Source organism: Pagrus pagrus (assembly GCF_965226575.1).
Source record: "Pagrus pagrus genome assembly, chromosome: 12".
Classification (NCBI taxonomy): domain Eukaryota; kingdom Metazoa; phylum Chordata; class Actinopteri; order Spariformes; family Sparidae; genus Pagrus; species Pagrus pagrus.
The window spans coordinates 8,809,443-8,829,098 of NC_140196.1; the positions used below are offsets into that span (position 1 = coordinate 8,809,443).

The window sequence follows — 19,656 nt, forward strand, 5'->3', positions numbered from 1 at the left end:
TAACTGGGATTGGTTCCATCTGGGTGACATCATGAGGTCAAGAGACAGCAGGGTTGGAGGGTGAGCTGATAATGGACTTTAATGCCAGATTATCATAAGATTTTATCATCAGTTTTTCTGTTTTATCAGCTCAGCCAGTTGGAGAAGTTACAATAACCCCTCTCCTACCTCTATACACTACCAACAATTAGTTTTTGGGATATGGTTGCATATATGCATGTGTGTGGATATGCAATAAAAGTCAAATGAAATGTGTGGCATTATTTTTGGGGACCAAATTCTAACACTATATCCCAATTTCCCTAACTGATTTTGAGTAGTGTAATTTGTCTATAAGGACAAAGGCACAACCACTCCGCTATCTTTTGGAGAAATGGTGTTAAAACATGTCGTCACTGTGGATTGAGAAAGAGTGTAAAGGAGGGTGACAATACAAAACAAACACACAAAAAAAATGTCAATATACACCTATAAACTTCATGATCACTTTTATGATTATCAGAATCAGGATTATTTATTTTATCCGATTGCTGATAAAATAAATTGATGTCTCTGATGCAGCATGTAATCTGCAAAATTACTAAATGTTGTGGAGTAAAAGTACAATGTTTGCCTCCAAAATGCAGTAGAGTGGAAGTATGAAGTAGCAGTTCTCTTCTGCAGGAGTTTACAGTCCAGCACAGTATTATGCAGTACAGTATTTTACAAATGTGTTTCATAGTACTTGTGGGTATTAAAACCAGTCGGCCAGCAGCCATAATTAGGTGCCTATTACGTTTGCACATTCCTGTACACAGCTGTTTCATCTCCAAGGTTACTGACAACACTGGCAAGTGAGGTGAGTGCATTACTCTGTATGTACAGTACTACATTTATTGCTTTAGTGAATTATTGTTATATATTCCACGAAAGTAAAGCTCATATTTTGGACAAGCAAACATATATTTGTTTTTTTTCTGTCTGTCTGACATTTCTCTGACATTTGATCTCATATTTTGGAAAATCTAAGGCTGGTTCTTCTACTGAAACGTATGTGTGTGTGTTAGAGATAAAACGTGGCTTAAAGTCTGAGATGTTTTCCATCTGATTGCTTCCTGATCAGCCTTCTCATGGCCTTTATATTCCCTCAGCAGGAAAGAAACCTTGCAACAAGCGGTGAATGCTGGACAGAGAAAAGAAAGATGCGGTCTGGCTTTTCCTGTGAGTCTGCTGCAAACTATTTAAAATTAAATTATTGGAAGGGGAAGTTCTTATCTTATTTGGGTCAATGCTCACTTCCCTTTGTGTGGCTGAGTTCAGTAACTTCCATTGTACTATTAGATGCTGCTGGTGCTACATTAGAGCGTGATCTCAGTGAGCCACTGGATGACGTAAGATCTATTTTCCCTTAGAGTCCTGTTTTATTTTATCAATAAATATCTGATCTACTGTAGTCCTTGATGAATTGCTTGTTTGCTTATTTTTGTATGGCTCTTTGGGTTTGGTAAGAGGATACCAGAGGGCTGTCCACAGTCTATCAGTGACCCACCCACCTATTGTATCGGCGCAGCAGGAGTTCTGAGGTACAATCGGGAGTCCGACAACCACGGGATAAACTTAACAACCATTCTTCAAGCGGTACTGAGATCAAATTCCTCAATACCTACTGTTGTTAAATTCCCACAGCAACATGGCTTTGTGACTGATCAGTCCAATTTGACAAACTGTTGTGCAGACTCAGCCTCTGACAGAATACCCAGTGAGGTGTGAGTACTGTGGAGAAGAGGCCAAACCTTCACTGGATCTGACATGGGTGCATCAGCCTGAGGTGAGGAAGAGAGTGAATCTTCTCAACAACCTTGAATAAACCTGACGCTGATCTTCATTCTCTTTTGTGTCCATCTTAGACAGTCTTCTGCTGTGCCCGGTGGCAGCAGCTCTGTGAGATGCTGGTGAAGCAGACCTGTTTGGTTGGGTGGCGATGCGACCTGTCGAGGACAGCTGCTCCAACAACACAGGGAGACAACAAGCCAGCCACAGAGACGGAGGAGCTTCTCGTCCAGGCCAGGGAGATGGAGGACGGCAACAAGTTTGTCATGGAGTTACCGCAGGGATTTGGGTACAAAAGCGGCATCGTAAAATGTCTTTGTTTTTGTATCCAACACACAGAAACACACAGATTAAAGTACAGTAAATCTTTTAGCATTTAAGTCAGCAGCAATGCAATCTGTATCCCTTATTAGAGAACAACCAGAACAGAGATACTCAGAGGAAGACTCCATCCAGCTACCTGTAGCAGAAGCCCGTGAGTAACTATTACAGATCTGTTCAGCAAACATGAGCTGATACAGTGTGCATCATGTTTCTGTTTGTTCAGATTATTAATAAGAAACTAAATAATTCCTCTTTTAAGTAGCTCTGTGAGACTGATACACTTTGTTCGGTGCTATTTTCCAGATGTTGGCCCGACTTCAAGGGTGTTCAGCTTCCGGCTCTCTTGTGCTCCAGAAACAGGATGCAGCACAGAGTATCCTGATGATCCAGCTGAAAAACACTTGAAAATAAAAGAGGAGGAGGACGAGGAGCGGGTGTCGGTCCCCTTTTGTGAGCATAAGTCGATTCAGTTTGGCTTGTGTCATCACCAGGTACCCACAAACTACTACCATGTTTTATGTCACGACCCACAAAGCACTAAACAGTTCAGAAAGTTAATAGTAAGACTATTTTAAGAAATTGTTGCTATCAACACTGACTAGACAATACAAACAATAATCATTTATTCAGACAGAAGACTGTGTGATACTGTATATGATTCTTTGCACATTAATAAACACTGCCCCCATGTGGTCACACTGTGTCTGATCAGTGTATACAACCATAAACCAGCTGCTCTTGACAAATGAAAGCTGCTTGTTATAATAAATAACATGGTATGTTATAATTATGGGATCAAAATTCATCATTTTGATATTTAAAGTCAACATTTATCTCGTAATTTCCACTTTCAAACTCACAGTTATGACTTTTTATCTCATAATTTAGACTATAATTTATCATGGGAATATTTTTCTTTATCAAGGTTTCATTTCCATCAGCTTTTCAAATGTATCATGGGCTTCCATACATTTCTGATGCTAGAGGTCTCTCAAGCATCATATATATAATATATAATATATTATGATTTATTAGTTTATTTATACTTTAGATTCAAGAATATGAATCTGCAAAGTAACTAAAGCTATCAAATAAATGTAGTGTTGCCTTCAAAATGCTGTGGTGAAAAACTGCATAGGCCAGGCTCCAAAAAATACTTGATCCTACATTTCCCATAATGCTGTAGCATCTTTCTCTGCACCTGGTTAAAATCCAACTTTGAGACCTTCTCCAGAGCATTGACCACCAGAGACACAAGACCCTTAAAAAGACATGTTAACATTAAACATCTTTTGACTTTGTTCAATCTCATATGTTCACAGGATGGGGCAGAGTTTCTACAGAAGACTTACTCCAACGGTATGAAATTTCTCACAGTGTTCCCTGACGGCTCTGCTCAGGTCTTGTATCCACTCACAGTTTAATATTTGCTTTTTTTTTAATCATGTGATTAGATTTCCAGTAGGGTTTTTACCAAAATAGATGGTACAGGTGTCATTTAAACAAGAATAATGTGGAAATTTAGCAAATCCCAGTGTGAGTTACATTGAATACAACACACACTCTCCAGTGGGTGTTCCCATCCTTATCTCCATGGTAACAGTTATCCCTCAGGCCTCTTGGCTGTCGTCGTCGTGGTCACTGAAGAAAATGGAAGGGTCTGCATCGTATATGATGACAGCGATGCCCCCTGTCAACCAATCAGAGCCGTGTTCCTGTCTGATGGCAGGTCAACATGTTATCACAGAAATGGAAACATATGGTACACAGCACAATGTAGATATTTATCATCTGTATTTAAAATTATTATAACTAATATTGGTAATAATTATGGTATATCTAATTCAATTAATTTGTCTTTAGGTACATACAAATAAGGCTAATTTATATGATGTTTCTATACTGATGGATGCATCTTATATTTATGGTTTTTGAGACAATAAGACAGTGTTTATATTGCAGGCTGGCCTTAAACACATCAGGCGGTCGGTGTTTGGATGAGAAGGGTGCCAGGGTTCGTCAGTGGAGCTGGAGCAGCCTCGCTCCCACTCCCCTGCACCCCGTCTTCCTGTCTCTAAACACAACTGTTGGGGTCCGGGTCCTCGGGAGGGCACAGGTGTTTGTCTCCTTCCTGACAAGAGGCCAACAGGCCAAGTTCAGCGTGGGCACCTGCTGCACTCAGGTGAAGCATTGTTTATCTGCATATTCATGTTGCAGTGGCCAGCATTTCCAGCTCTTATAATCCATTTCTGCTGGCATTTCTAGTTTTGATGTAACATGTAACTCTTACATTAGCTTAAAAGGCTTTACAGTATTAAAATGCCAGTTATAATCTCTTAACAGCAGGGGTGCCCAAGCTTTTTCCGTGGAGAGCCAAAACTGAAACTTAATGGTGAGCCACAGGCAAAAAGCAAGCACCAGTTGTGTTGTGTTGAATCTGGTTATGTAAAAATACATAGGGATCCCACATATTTAAAGAGACAAACCCACAGACAGAGATTAATATTGTTTGTTATTAATACATTCTGGCCATTTCTGCTCTACAGTATATTTTGTGTCTGCTGCATCTCACTTGCACCCCTCTTATACAATCCTTTCTCACTCATTTGGTTTCTTTAACTTCGGCATCTGGACTTACAGTAAAAAAAACTAAGAAAATAGGAATGAAAATACCATGTTTTGATGGCAACAATGTTCATTTATTTTTTTCCCAGGGTGAATGTAAAGCAAACATGGCTGCCCCAGGACCATCACTCCTGAAGGAGGAGCTGTTTGCATCAGCAGCCAAGATTAGGATCCACCTGGCCTTTCTGCAGCTTCACCAGTACCTGAGGACGCCCTCCCGTCCCCGGCTGCCGAAGACTTCACAAGTCCGCCACCTCCATGCTGTTGCCCAAAGGCTTCTGGCAGTCAGTGCTGATGTGATGATGAGTGAGCGTGACAGAGCCTTTATTCATAGGTGCCTTCGGGATTGTCTTTGATGTACCAGTGATAAAGTACTCGCAGTTGACAGCAACTCTGCTTTGGCAAAAAGTTAAGTCATACTCCACAAGGCAGATTAAAATACTTTAAATCTGACTAAAATGACAAATTCTTTAATTAACTTTGATTTGGTCTGCTTTGATAATATATCAAGTTCCAACTACAAGGGAAACATGAGGAAGAGCACAGAAGCTAAGACCTCGTCACAACTTTAAGACGCGTAATGGGATTTCAGAAAGTATAATGGCATTTAGATCACAATGCTGGGTCCTCACACATAGGATGCACTGGTAGTCATTCCTGGATGGCATTCAAGACCACAACCCAGAGGTCAAAGAAATGTAAAATCTAAATCTAAAAATCTAGATTGCTTCTACATAACTACATCATCGATCTATTTAAAGTAAAAAAATGTTCACCAAATGATTTAATGTTTCTTAAAACCCAAAGGAATAGTCTCATGTTGTTCTTTTGTCTTGTGCACGCAGGATTATACTGCGGACAAATAAAAGCCCTATCAAATAGAGGGTGTATGGCACTGACTTTTAGTCTTGCATTGTACTCATGCTTAATCTGTTTAGTGTCTTCTAATCAAATCAGTGTAGCTCCCCAACTCTCCCTAATAACATTAGGTTGAGCAGATGGTCCAAAGATGAGCTCTCGTAAAGCACTCGTCTGCTTTCTGGGAATAAAACAAACAAAACAAAACAATACCTACAAGCCATTCAAGACTTCCTTTCACTAAACTGACCAAACCATTATTTTTAAAAACACCCTGTTCCATCACATCAATCAGTAAACATCAACACCACAACACAGCTTCACCGTTAAATAGTTACAATAGGTTTTATTAATCTTCTTAGCTTCCTCCAAGTTATGTAAATATAAAAATTATTCAGAAATCATACCAAGACACAGTCGTTATTTCCACAACAGTGATGACAGATTTTTAAATGTTGCATTTTCTACATGGCTAAGCTACTTATAGAACAATAAACTTAAAATTCTACATATGGCTCAGTGGTACAAATGACACGATTATTTACTCACACAGATCAATTGTATGCAACAAGTTAAAGACTAGAAGTAATCAATGTTAAATCTCTTCATACGGGACCACTGATGTCACCTGGATGAAATCTGCAGTAGTTGGAATAGTACAAGAAAATGACAAAATGGCCGGCAATGTTGCCATGTATCCCACTCTGGCGTCGGGGGCGGGACGTCTCTAAGGGGCATGGTGAAGAGTGATGGGGGCATCCAGTCTGTGCTAGCAGTCTTCCTGCCTTCAGCGCAGACCTTCATAAACATCACTTCACAGCCCTGTGAGAAACCCACCTCAAACCTACACAGGAAGAGAGGAGAGGGTGGATCACTTTAAATACATGAACATTTCCACAGATTATAAGATCTTCAAAAGACTGAATTTTTAAAAAAAGGACTGTAAACACCACTATACTTACATGGAGGGGTTTTAGCTTCAGCCAGGATGTGAGGGGTAGGGTTAGGAGTGGTGTGGTTTTGTGTTCATGTGAACGTTCATCTTCATCTCGTTGTCCAGGATTTGCACAAGCTGCTGCATGGAGGGCAGGTGACCTGACTCTAGTTTGGACCACACTGGCACATCTATGGAAAGACAACACGTTTTGATCCATCACCACACAACTTCATCAATATTTTAACGTTACAAAGTAATGCTATGAAATGGTACTACAGGTTCCTAGAAGTTTTATAGCTGTAGAAAAACAAATTACTGCAAACATTTTAAAATCAATCTTAAGAAAAAATAGTTGTTCAGTCAATAAAGCCAGACGGTAAATAACTGACTCACCATTTAATGTGATTTCAAAAGCTCCTGTAGACATACACTGGTTTTCGATCATATTGCTGAGGAAGAACACCATCATGCAGGCATATATCTGAAAGAAACAGGAGATCATAAATAAAGTTCTGCACAAAAACTATTTTCTCAGGTTGTTTTTTTTTTTGCTGCCTGTGACACTTGCATGTTTTCTTCTTGCACACTCAATTGATCTGAAGAGCCACACACTGGAAACATACTGTTAAACGTACCCACGTGAGATGAATGCGATTCTCGATTGACAGGTTACTTGTTTTAGATATTTTCTGAACAAACAGGATGATTTACAGACCTCAATTTGGAGTTTTAAGATAGCTGCCATTTATAAAAAGAGGTTCTCAGTTCATTTTGCTCCATTTGTTTCTTGTTGCCTGCTCTCTCAGTCAGAAATGGACAGAGTTGTGTTTATGTGCCACACCTCACACACAGCTCTCCCTCATGGTTGATGACATTAGGGCGCAGTCAGATCTCAGGATGTGAACAAAATTTAACCCGATATTACCTAAATCATTCTGAAAGTATACCTACAGCAGCTTTAAACACACAGAGGAGACAATCCGACTAGCTCTGTTATCAGTCAAATGCATATTTGATCTGTATCTACTCTGTATACAATTACAAGGTTTTCTGATACTTATCTGTTGGTCTACCACAACCATACTCCATTTTATCAGCCCAAGCTTTCGGTTTCTGTTAAAACACAAGCGTAGCCGAGGGCAAGATTGTTTTATTTGCATACATCTGATGTTAGCCGTCACTGGCCAGTCTCTCTCTGAGCCTTTGGCATGTGTGTAACCCTGGGGATAACACACAAACAATACCGAACAGCAGTCTGAAGACTCTGAATTAACTGCTAATGAAATCCCATGGGTCTGAATACACACTGCCAAACTACAGCCCACTACTCCATATCTATATTCAGTTTGTGCTTCTGTGTGGTATCTGTGGGGAGGCAAAACAAATGCTCAGCTGCATCCTACCAACATCCTGCCTCCACCCTCTTTCACACATGAAAATGAGGATCGGAGCTTTGATGCCTCCGACTGTTCCAGTAAACCTTACCTTATTTCCCTGGCCCCACTCCCAGATGCCTGGGGCTTGCATACCAAGGAGGGTGAATGGGTCCCTGCCGATAATAATCACCCCAATCACCAGCAGTTTGAACATAGACAGGAAGGAAGCAAAGTGTCTGAGGAAATAAAAAAAGAAAGTGACTTTTAATACCATTTCTAGAAATGGGCACACAAAGCAAAAAGGCTCGTTATAGACATCAAATCAGTCAAAAACTTTCTAATCGCTTCTTTTGTCTAATAAACAGTCTAATACCCAAAGTCTCTTGAGATTCCTGATCAAAGTCAGCATATTTATTTGAGGTGTAGAAAATAAGGTATATCTGACATCGTCCTAATAAAACACTGACAGGAGGGTGTGGCTTCAATTTATACAAATTGAGCTTCATTGTGTAAAACAAATAAAAGGGATTGCAAATCAACTGTGTAGCTCCATGGCTTCCTCGCATACAAATACTTATTTTCCATTTCAGCAATGATTATGGGTAACACAGAGCCAGAATCCTGTTTGCTCCGGTTTTACTACCTTTGAACTTCGAAATGTGTAACTGGTAGCACGACAGGTTTCTCTCTTCTTACAGAGACAGAAAGAAACAGTGTCTTCTTTTTTTAAAATGGAGCAAATCTCCAGTGTGTTTATTAAGAGTTCAACTGATGAGGACCTGAGGGTGTCAGTGACACCACACCTCTAACTGTAACACCTGGGATTATAAACTGCAAAAACCAGTCCCACGTTGAGACTAGTTTGTGCCAGTGATGCTTGACAGACTCTCAATTAAAATTTCAGCAGAGTAAAAATATCAGTCTGTATCTGTAACAGTGCACAAAACAGATTGAAAAATAAATGTTCAGGAATATTAATCAGTGGGCTGCAACACATTATTATAAAATGTCAGATAATTGTGGAAATATGTGGTGGAAATCCTGTGACGACTCAAAGCATTAATGACAAAGCTTTCATGTAGTCCACATATTCATAATGTCAGAAATATACACTCAGTGGACAGTTTATTACGTACATCTTTCTAAAAGTAACCCGGGTTTTCACACCACATCAAATTCAATGACTTTTCAAGGGCTTTTCAGGCCCAGTTCCCTCAAATTCAAGGACCCAACACAGCGCAGTTTGAGACACAGATCAAGGTAAATTATTGTTATATCACTGACAATCTTATTAAAAGAACCAACAGGCTTTACAGAAGCTCACAGACCACAATTAAATTTCCGATGTTAAGCCTATCCTCAATAGCATAAATATGGAAGACAGAATAATAGGAACAACTGTAAGTACAACTGGAACGATATGAAAATATTGTGTCATGATTATGCTGGATTAAGTTATTGTAGTTCACAATATTATCCCGATAATCATCATTGTGGGGGAAACAACAGGGAAGTCGAGCCTTCCGCAAAGATGGGAGGGTGAGGATTTTTACAATGACTTGAAAGATGAGGGCTCCCTTTGAAACAATTCAAAAGAAAGTAGATATACAGTGGGGCTATACAGCTGTATTAGACCATTAGTTTTAGCTAGATGTACCTAATAAACTGGCAATTGAGTGTGTGTGAGTCATACTAACACTTCCCTTAAAATAACTACAATCAAAAAGCGAAAACAATTCCTGCGGTAGCTCAGATAATAACCCACATTTATAACATGATGCACCTTTGACTTTAACTTCATCATTTTTAGGGCCAGTGGTTTTGTCTCTACAACTACTAAAGACAAATCCACGACCAGATAAGAGTAAACTGCATGGGAATTCCATTTCCTCAGTCAAATCGCAGCTAATCCCATTCAGCTTTAACAAATCTGGATATAATCCACTTGTGACAAAGCAGACAATCTCTCTCTTACCGGTAGAGGGGTATGGGAAGATAGTTCTCCCCTTCAATGCGGATGTCTGGGTACCGCTGGTACAAAGCCTGCGTGTACTCCTCAAACACCCGCTTGTACCCTCAGGAAATGCTGTGTGAAGACAAACAACACTGTTAGAGACACACACACACACACACACACACACACACACACACAGTGTACAGTTGCAAGAACAAACAGGGACAGAAGGCAGCCACAGCAACTGACAATGAAGATAGCCTTGAGATCAAGCTCATGCGAACTGTAAATAATGTTTTCCTCTTCTTGGAAAGTTTTGGTGGCAGTGTGAAATTCCTGTTAGCAGCATGTTAGCCTACTTTACAGTCAATACTTTGTGCTCCAATGCTACATGCCTGTTTATGGCACATGTTTGCTCGCTTTATAGAAAGAAAAAACAACAGTTTGATTTGTGTTCTTGTTTACTTTACTTGTAGTTGCATTACACAAAAACACCTTAAAATCATGTGAAATTGTGATTAGCATACCCCCCACGTTAATGATCAACACGTTACGTTACTATTGTTAATGATTTATAACTTAAAGTTAAAGTATTGTCTCCAGTACATTTCAGTGAGCTATGCTAACTTTCCAGCATGATTTAAAATGTTTAAATGGCTTTAAGTATTTCCACTGACTGAGCACTTTACAGGGATTTATCATAATCCCATTGTCCATAAATTACAATGAACACGTTAATCCACAACACGAGGAAAAATAATTTAAACAATGATGTTACTACCTTCAAACAATAAGACAACTCGAAGTGATCAACATAAATAACAGAGAGAGACATTAAGAAAATATGTTTAAGACTGGTGGCTAACGTAGCTCGATTTGACGTTAGCTCGGTAACTCGCATGTTTGACAGCGGAAGCGGGGCCATGTTTCAGTCGAGAAACTGGGGGGAAAAAACAGGAACCCCCACAACATGTTTTGCACAGTGGTTGAGTAATTTCGCTAATAAATAACTAACAAAACAGAAACGCTCCTCCTACAACGTGTAAACGCGAGCAACCCTCATGTGAGTTAGCTAGCTTCTTCCGAATGTCGGCCCCACAACGTTGTTGTTAGCCGGGGAGTTGAACGCTAGCTAGCTAGCTCGCAATGACTCGCCAGATTTTTTCGCTCGTCTGCTCACCAAATTTGAAACTTTAGGAGAGGTCCCGTGGCGAACTGCATCTTCATCTTCTTCACGCCGCTGCTGTCACCGGCGGTGGCGCAGCACAGCGAGAAAACCCCCAAGACGAGGAGCGAAAAACGCAACCACTTCATCGCCATCCGCGTTCCGGGGTCTGTTTCCTCACTCGGTCCGACGGAGAGGTGTGTTGATCAGGACGGTCCGTTGGTTGGTCCCTCCTTTTCCTCTCGCTCTCATCGTGGATTCTACACACGGCTGGCGCGCACCTTCAGCGCCCCCTACCGTTGTGGCTGTTCAACTGTCCTACACCCTGTACGCTATAGTTTACTGAGCATTTCTAAAAAAGGACACTGTGTTTACAATATTAATGAGGTAATCACCAATATATTAAATATTACTAGTTACCTTCATTTTAAAGTAATATATTACATTAAAATATTACTGTCTGCGTAGAGTAAAAAAATATTTATTACACTAATTTTTTGTTGCTTTAAAAAAAAAAGCCCAAATAATCTATATAGAACAATTAAATAGCTGAGATCTTTTTAAATAAACAAATGGCCCTGGACACCTTCTATAATGTAGCCTATAATGACACTGCTTATCCTTTTCAGGGTCACAGGGGGGCTGGAGCCAATCCCAGCTGGCAGGGTCCGCCAAATATAAGCAGTATGACATTGTGTTATCCTTTAAGGTCAGTTTGTTTCTTCAATTCATTCAGTCATTAAAGCAAAGCGTTTGGTCAATGAATCTTTCTCCTCTGATTACTTTTCTTTCCCCAAACCTAGTCATTGACCAAGTCATTTTCTGTGTATTATGTTGGTTTGTGTATTTTGTGTGAAAATTTGAGTTGGAAGTGGACACTGAAATGAAAAAAAAAACAAGCTTAGTTTAGTTTGCATGAAGTTAATTCCTCTCAAATGCTTGTGATCCTAACAAGGAGATTATCTTTTTGACTGTGCCTGTTTGTTGGTTTGTCAGCAGGATTACACAAACACTACTGAATGGATTTCCTTCAAACTTTGATGGAGGATGGATCTCAGCCCAGAATAAACCCCTGTAACTTTTGGTGTTGATCCGGATAAAAGGGACAAATCCGGGACTTTTTTTCTCACTTTCTTTAACATTGTGATTTAGGGTGGTTTTTCACTTGACATTTTCATTAATTTCTGAGGAAATAATAAATGGAGTATTTAACAATTCTGTTGTAAATTTTAATTTCTAACCCTCTCAGGGGGTTGACGGCTGTGTGCTCCTTCTTCCAACTGTAGTGAAGCCAGAGGATCATATTGTATTTTTAGTTGTGGTGTAGGTGTAAATCCATAAACTACATACAAAGTTTATGTCAATACACTCTGATCAAACAGTGATCACGTATGGATTTATCTGAGTCTAAAAAGTAAATACTGAGCATCCCTTAAATCACTTTAGGGCACGTCATATTGGTGTATTCTCTTGTCAAATATCTGATAAAAGAAATGCCACTCAAAAGAGCCAAATGTGTTTTTAGTAAAAACAAAATACACTTTATTATTTTTAATAGAATTTCTGCTGCTGCTCCCAAAGTAGCATCCAACTTTATTCATGGTAAAACATCTACAGCGAAAAGTGCCGCATCGAACAATATACACCCGGAGATCCCAAAGCGGTTTCTTACAAGACTTGCAATATTTTCAATGAGATAGTGTCTAAATGCATGTTCTTTATTTAAGTCCTTAATACAATAAAATCAAACGGTAATTGCTTTAAAACGTTTTGCAATAAAAACAAAAAAGAAGCTGTGTGGGTGGGTTCGTCTTAGTGTTTCATCATCGCCAGGCTCTCCTGGTCCACAGCAGACTGCAAAGCCAACACCATGTCTGTGGATGACAGATAAGACTTAATGAACAAAGGTAACGCACACTCAACACCAAGATTTTGGTGTTTTACGTAATGTTGTTGGTGTTTGGCTTGTTCAACATTTGATGTTAGATCGGAATATTTTGCTAAACTAATGGAAAACCAAGATCAAGCTGTGGTTCGTACCCAGTATCTTCCGGGAGTGATCCACCAGGTCAGGAAGTTCCTCCTTGATGTTGTATGAGGTTTGCTCCATCGCCTTGACGAAGTCATTTACCCTCTGAGAAACAAAAAGAGATTAATGTTTGAGGACTAAAGCCGAATAAAACAAACATGGCATTATCACTTGTATGTTGTAAAGAAGAGAAGACGTCCTCCAACTCTACCTTCAGCTCTACATAGACTTTCTCCTCCAACTCTGCCACTTGAGATATGGCATCATACACACTGGCATCCACAACAGATTCCTATAACACACACAGCAAGCAGCAAAAGTTAAACTAACTATAAATACACTAAATCAACATAAACTATGATTTTAATCAATCTCACCTCCTCTGTGGAGCTGTCCAAAGGCTCTTGTACCTTGGCTGCTCCGCTGGACGTGGAATTGCCGTTCAATTCCTTCACTCTGTCAAAGAGAGAAGGAACATGTTTCAAGTTTTGTTCCCTAGCATGATAGTCTTTTTAATAAAAAAAAGTTAAACCTCATTAGCTAAATTTGTACCTGTCAGCGTAACGTAGCGTGTTCATTGTGTATTCACATGAAGCCATGCCTGGAGAGACCATGGCAATCTGTGGAAGAAGACGAGGACACATACTCACACCACTGTTTGTGTGCTTGATTGGTGTGCATCTGCATTTTAATGAAATCCAACATAATACACTGATTGCCAAACATACCATGCAGGTCCTGGACTTTTCTCCAATGAAGGAATCCCTGAGGACCTTGGTCAAAGTGCTCATCCTGAAAGGAATGTGATCACTGTTCTTTCCCAGTGAACGAATGCACTCCTACAGGACACAAGAATGAACAAACAGGCATGTAAGGTATGACTTTTAACATTCTCTTAGGTTCTGTGCATGCATATTTAATAATTGAACAGATTCTTCGGTCTAAATTTGACAAAGCCATGGTTTGGTTACTACCCCAGCTGAGATACCAGAGAGAAAATGGACTCTTCTCAATTTGCAGCTCACAGCTATTCATTTCTCTGATGTGCGCACTCCAACTCCACTGCAGTCTACCTTAAGAGCCAGCAGGCTGCGGTTGATCTCTGCAGTCTCAACCAAAGTGCTGCGGTCGTTGCTGCTGACGTCTGTGCCGCGCTCGTTTCCAGCCAAATCGACCAACGAAAATTTGCCGTGCAGTGTTGAGGCACGGTCGTTTCGGCGTAGGACAATCTGGAGGATGGCATGAGAGCGGGAGGAGTTGGCATTTGCAGAGGTCTGGCCGGATGTTCTGGATCGACAGTAGGAGAGAAGAAACGGAAAAGCAGAGATCAGAATGACACAAATGTCAGAAAATGAAGTAAATGCTGTTCATATGGTATTGCACACTGTCCTAACTCCTAGGCTAACAGTTTTAAGGAGTTATTCCTTTTTTTATTGAACCAGAAGTTGCAGTTGAAATATTGATGTGAAACCATAAACATATTTTATTAATGTGTTGCTATTCTGACGTTCTAAAAGTAAGAAAACACTCAAGCAAACCAAATTGAGCACTATTTAATCCATAAACAGCACTGCACATATTCAATAAGTTTAACCAGCTATTATTTCTTGCGCCGACTAGTGAGGGTAAAAACTACTATTATATGTACCGTAAGACTGCAATCTGATCTGAAGACTGATCTCTACACTTAACACACAAGTACCTGCATGCACTGCCCATCTGTATCATCTTGATGACTTCCTCTGCTGTGGACACGTAGACCTCCTCCAGGCCCACCACCTGAACCTGCTGTCTGTCATCCTCCAGAACCCGGAGCTTGGCCTTCTTGTTCAGCAGGTCGTACACCTACAATCCAAAAATATGTTTCAGTGTAAGGGTAACACTTGAATAAGTTGATATTTCAGTAAAATATTCACAATGAATGTGTTCATGGAGATGGGAGGAGAGGTTTTTATCTTACTTTTCCATTGTAAATCTCAAAGAAGCTGACGTAGGCAGAGAGATCCATGTTAACATATCTCCTGTGGTTGATGTAGGTGAAAACATCCTGAGCTGGAGAAGGAAAGACTCATGTAAAAAGGCCAATTGAATGGTTCTGTAGTTTAAAGGGTAAAGCAACGAAGATGCAATAGGACTCATCCTGACTAACAAATACAAATAAAGCAGACTGACTGATTCCTGTTGGTGAGCTTAATGTGAAAACCCAGTTTAACTACTTCCTTTCTTATGAGATGCACAGAGAGCCACTGTGAATGCTTTTGTTCCTACCTGCCAAGGCATAGATTCCTTTAGCGCTGTTCTGCTGCCTCCCTGCAAAATCACCTCCCATGGTCTAGTGAGAAAATGTACCAAACAAGCAAAAAATGAATAAATTCTGATTATGGAAAATCCTGCTTCAAGACACGCCAAGCCTGTACAGCAAGCAGAGCCTTCTTACATGAGTCTTCCCACTTCCTGTCTGGCCATAGGCGAAACATGTTGCCATTGCACCGTCAAAAATGGACTGCACCAAAGGTTTGGCTGTGAACCTAAAGAAAAAAAATAGTACCCGTCATGAATTGAACTAAAAAAACATTTAAAAAAATAGCAGCATGCATGACCAGTGACAGCTTATAAACACCCAATCTTATCTAGAAAACCTTCCATCAAATCCAGTTTTTGTTTTACTAAATAAAAGGAGGAATGAGGCCATTACTTGTAGACCATGTCGTTGGTGGAGGTCTCGTCAAAGGAGTAATCAAAGTGGAAGACTTGGTTGTCCAGGTACTTGGTCAGGTCCACCTTCTGCTTTGGCTCATGAACCAGCAAAGCACCATTTCCAGGTATAGACACCACATCTATCTCCTTTTTAGTGACCTCTGGAAAACACAAGAAAGTAAAAGTCAACTTACGATGGCTAATATCTCTACAGAGTCATTCATTTCTTTTATAATCAGAAGATACTGTACACAGGATGTGAGATGTCACTCCTAGTATACCTTTGTTGTTAAGAGGCCGCTTGCGGACACACACACAAATTCTTCGAGGTTCAATCTATAAAAACACAAGATGTGTTGTAAGTATGAGCTATAATGGCACACCAGCATGCAGCTTCATACAAGGCACATTGTCCCGAGTACAAACTCACGTGGTCAGTAGTTGATAAAGGGGTTACTTCCAAGGTCTCTCTGAAGTCTTGGATCATGTCGTAGAACTTCTGGTTTGGTCGAGAAGGTTCTCCAAACTTAAAGGAAACCAAAAGGAACGTAAATAAAATATGAAAATGAACTTTTCTCTCGTTTAAAAAGGTCCAATCAAACTTTTCCAATGAAAAATAGATACAAATAACAAGTCCAAGAAGTATTATTTTGATGTGTCTGTGTGAGTTGTTTATTTTTATACAGATTTTCATGGTAACTGTTTATATATACAAAGGACCTGATAGTAACTGCTTGTAAGGGAAACTGTAAACCTCTGATATGATATACAGTACATTTAAAAAAGTCATGAATGGCAGAATGAGAAAGAAATCTCACCTTTCCCCTCTTGTTCTGCATGTCTGTGGGCTTTCCAACACACGACAGCCTTTTGTTGGCTTTGTTAAGCTCTTGGGGAGCCACAGACTTTCTTCTGCCTAAAGTGCATACGGATAACATATACTTTCATTTTTTTGTCAGCAGATTTAAAAACATTCAGTAACATTAAATAGCACCACATCTCATTGTCATCATTGCAATAACCAACAAATTCAAATCACAAAACGAGTATGTGCCCTCATATCATGCACCCCATGTTCTTATTCTCATAGAACATGGAGGTGATATGATCCACATGTGCATACACAACAACTCTGTTTTGTGCTAAATGAGACAAAAAAAAAAGGACTTGTGAAGGACTTTCTGTAGAAAAAGGAAATCGGTGCATACACATGATATGTCAGTGTAAAATATCTTACTGACCCCTTGCAGGCGGTGGAGGCATTTTCTCAGGTGCATCATTTTCCTTTACTGCCTCACGCACAAGCGCCAGGGATGATTTGGTCTCGTTCTTTCTACGCTGCTGATTTGGAAGCACTAGATGAGGCAGGAGAACAGACTCAGGTTTATAAATATGACAAATATTTATAAATGACTGAGCAAAGAAAGCTAACTGTTATTCAAGTAAAATATTGGAGTTTGCACAGCTGGATGTAAATAGCAATATTAGTTAAATATTCCTTTTCATTAGCCATGTAAGTAAGAAAGGAATAGTCTTTTTCAGAATAAGGGCAGAAACCATACCATTTTGTGCATTTAGCAGACATAGAAGAGTTTTCTTTTTTTTTTTTTTTTTAAGAGGATCACTACCAACCAGAGTTCGTCAGGACTGAAGAAGAAGAAGAAGAAGAAGAAGAAGAAGAAGAAGGGAGTTCAGGGCGGATCGTCTCTGGGCTTGCTCCAGAAGGTTCAGAGGTCTGGACCGGTGCTGGAACAGGGGCCGGGGCCTGGAACAAACAGGTCTGCCTGACCTGAGACCGGTTGACTGAAAGTCAAAGACAAAAATCAAAGTCAGACAGCTGCAGTCAGAGTGTCAGTGTGAAATATTGCTACCATTGTTTGTGTTGGGGTTAAATGTAATGCAAAGTCTGGTATAAATCAAAAGTGATCACAGCGAAGTTTGCCACACAGTGAGCTTTCAGACACCCAGAGTAGCAGAGAAGTGAGCCATGACAGATCAAACTAGGTACAGAAGAGCTAAAATCTACCAGGTGATTAAATATTTGATTATACTTGCACATGAAAATGTTACTGACAGAAGAATAATAATGTTACTTTCAGTCAAATTCTTGAAAAGAAAAAAGCAGTGCATTGCATCATCACAGTCCACTTTATCCTCAAAGGATAAATGCTGTGCCTTCATCATCAGTAGATAGCACTCCTTTTTTCTCCTCTTATTCCCACCCAGACCTAGAGCTGATGGACAAAAACAGATAGTGCTGCCCAGAATCATCCAAAGTTGTCCATAAGCAGGTGATTAATTACGCATAATCAGTGGCCAGTGAGTAGAGATCAGCTCTCTGAGGGGTGTGAGTTTTATTAACTTACACCATCCAATCACCAAAGGACTGATTTAAAAAATGCAAATAATTTATTTAAGAGGATGAGCATGCGTGCCTTTCCGACCTGACTCTTCAGCATTGGTGATTGCCGGAGCAGACGCTTTTGGAAGGAAAATGAGCCGTTAGGAGACCAACTACAGGACATGGCAACGTATAAATGAAATAGTACAATATGTTTTCATACAGGGAGCAGGGGCAGGAATCCTGGATGAGCGCAGTCGACCCTCATACTTCTACGGAAGAGACAAAAAGAGAGGAACAAAATGGTCATATACCTTATATGTTCTTTAGTTGTTATTGAGAAAGTGAGCCGTCTTATGTTGTCGGACAGAAAAAGGAAGCAGCTCAGATAAGATTATATTAATGAAAATGTGAAATAGTGTCCAACCTTTGACACTGACAAGAAGCAGCTCCAGTACTTTGTTATGTGGAAAAGTACAAGTTAACACTTACCTTGTCTGGAGCAGGAAGGGGTGGATCAGCAGCTCTGCTGGTTGCATTGTTTATATGGTCCAAAAGCTCTTGATTGAGTGTACATAACTCGCTCAACTCAACCTGAAATAAATCAGCCAAGAGGAAGAATACAGTAACGTTAACTTAGATAAGAGGTCAGCTTGCTTAAACACATGAAGTCTGTCATAATGAACGTTTAAGAGATGGCTGGATGGGTCATGTAATCGCTAAAATAACACGTCTGACTGACCTCTTTTCCTCGGCAGATGTTCCTCTCATTCCACTCCACCATAACCGTGGACTTGACGCCATCCACGGATTTCACCGTCGCCAGATGCACTCGACCTGTTTATCATACAAACAAACGGCGAGTCAAAGTCAGGCTTTGCTAACGCAGCCAAAACGGTATTATTTGGAAAAAGCGAAAACAACGTGAGCTCACCGTCACTTCGACTGATTTGTACAGAGAGTCCAACGAGAAGTCTGGACAGGTTGCCCTCCATTTTTTATCTCCTTGTGAGTGTGCTGCTGGAGAGAAATCAGGATTCAGGTAACGTTAGCCTCTTGGTAACAAGCTAACTCGCGCTATCTGTCTGCTGTGGTCCGCTACAAAACCTCACACTCCTTTCATCGATACATTAACAAATATATAATCGAGCTGTAACCATACAATCCTTTTATATTTGTTTGTTTATCTTTTCTAACCGACTAACGACAGAATCAAACTTACCTACGTGCCAAACTTAACGCCGCCCAAGATTTGAACTTCTTCTTCGTGTCTGACGTTTAACGGCAGCTCACTTCCTGTGTGTGTCACCACCGCCACCTACCGGAGGTAGTTAGCTCCTGCAGTGTCCGGGTTGTCAGCTGTTTGTCAGACGTTTCCTCATGTTGTTATTTATAAATATATGCTTTGTTTACTGTGTTGTTACTGGGAAGGATTTTATACATATAAGTAGATACTTTTAGACTAAACCCAGTTTTAAACATTGTGCTAATCTGAGCTGAAACCTTAGTTTAAGTAAGTCACTAAAGTTAGTTTAAGACAA

At 40.1% G+C, this 19,656-nt stretch overlaps 3 protein-coding genes across 8 annotated transcripts; 1 reads left to right on the forward strand and 2 right to left on the reverse strand.

The window, feature by feature from the left end:
- Positions 1-812: 812 nt before the first annotated feature.
- LOC311266131 (glutamate-rich protein 6) lies at positions 813-5,641 on the forward strand. The gene is made up of 12 exons (XM_084368329.1): positions 813-838; positions 1,134-1,200; positions 1,321-1,370; positions 1,489-1,617; positions 1,715-1,807; positions 1,887-2,098; positions 2,223-2,284; positions 2,437-2,624; positions 3,456-3,538; positions 3,737-3,895; positions 4,096-4,315; positions 4,848-5,641. Exons 2-12 carry the CDS (start codon positions 1,182-1,184, stop codon positions 5,112-5,114), a joined length of 1,482 nt encoding a protein of 493 aa, XP_084224455.1. The 5' UTR covers positions 813-838; positions 1,134-1,181; the 3' UTR covers positions 5,115-5,641.
- Positions 5,642-5,935: 294 nt separating this feature from the next.
- selenot1a (selenoprotein T, 1a) lies at positions 5,936-11,262 on the reverse strand. Its single transcript, XM_084368330.1, has 6 exons — positions 11,064-11,262; positions 9,905-10,015; positions 8,039-8,165; positions 6,947-7,034; positions 6,579-6,741; positions 5,936-6,460 (listed from the first exon to the last, which is right to left on the reverse strand). The coding sequence occupies exons 1-5, from the start codon at positions 11,201-11,203 to the stop codon at positions 6,620-6,622; spliced, it is 588 nt and encodes a 195-aa protein (XP_084224456.1). The 5' UTR covers positions 11,204-11,262; the 3' UTR covers positions 5,936-6,460; positions 6,579-6,619.
- Positions 11,263-12,564: 1,302 nt separating this feature from the next.
- Positions 12,565-19,426, reverse strand: kif2c (kinesin family member 2C). 6 transcript variants are annotated; one of them, XM_084368515.1, is made up of 23 exons: positions 19,338-19,426; positions 19,050-19,135; positions 18,858-18,952; positions 18,608-18,709; positions 18,339-18,387; positions 18,219-18,254; positions 17,407-17,577; positions 17,016-17,129; positions 16,593-16,690; positions 16,205-16,300; positions 16,056-16,110; positions 15,773-15,935; positions 15,515-15,605; positions 15,346-15,409; positions 15,038-15,129; positions 14,780-14,922; positions 14,151-14,364; positions 13,806-13,916; positions 13,630-13,697; positions 13,455-13,533; positions 13,289-13,369; positions 13,089-13,182; positions 12,565-12,922 (listed from the first exon to the last, which is right to left on the reverse strand). In XM_084368515.1, the coding sequence occupies exons 2-23, from the start codon at positions 19,108-19,110 to the stop codon at positions 12,861-12,863; spliced, it is 2,139 nt and encodes a 712-aa protein (XP_084224641.1). In that variant the 5' UTR covers positions 19,111-19,135; positions 19,338-19,426; the 3' UTR covers positions 12,565-12,860. The 6 variants fall into 6 exon arrangements, with proteins under 6 accessions (XP_084224641.1, XP_084224637.1, XP_084224639.1 ...); XM_084368511.1 differs by having other exon boundaries at positions 18,210-18,254; XM_084368513.1 differs by having other exon boundaries at positions 18,210-18,254; positions 19,050-19,132; positions 19,338-19,421.
- Positions 19,427-19,656: the final 230 nt, after the last annotated feature.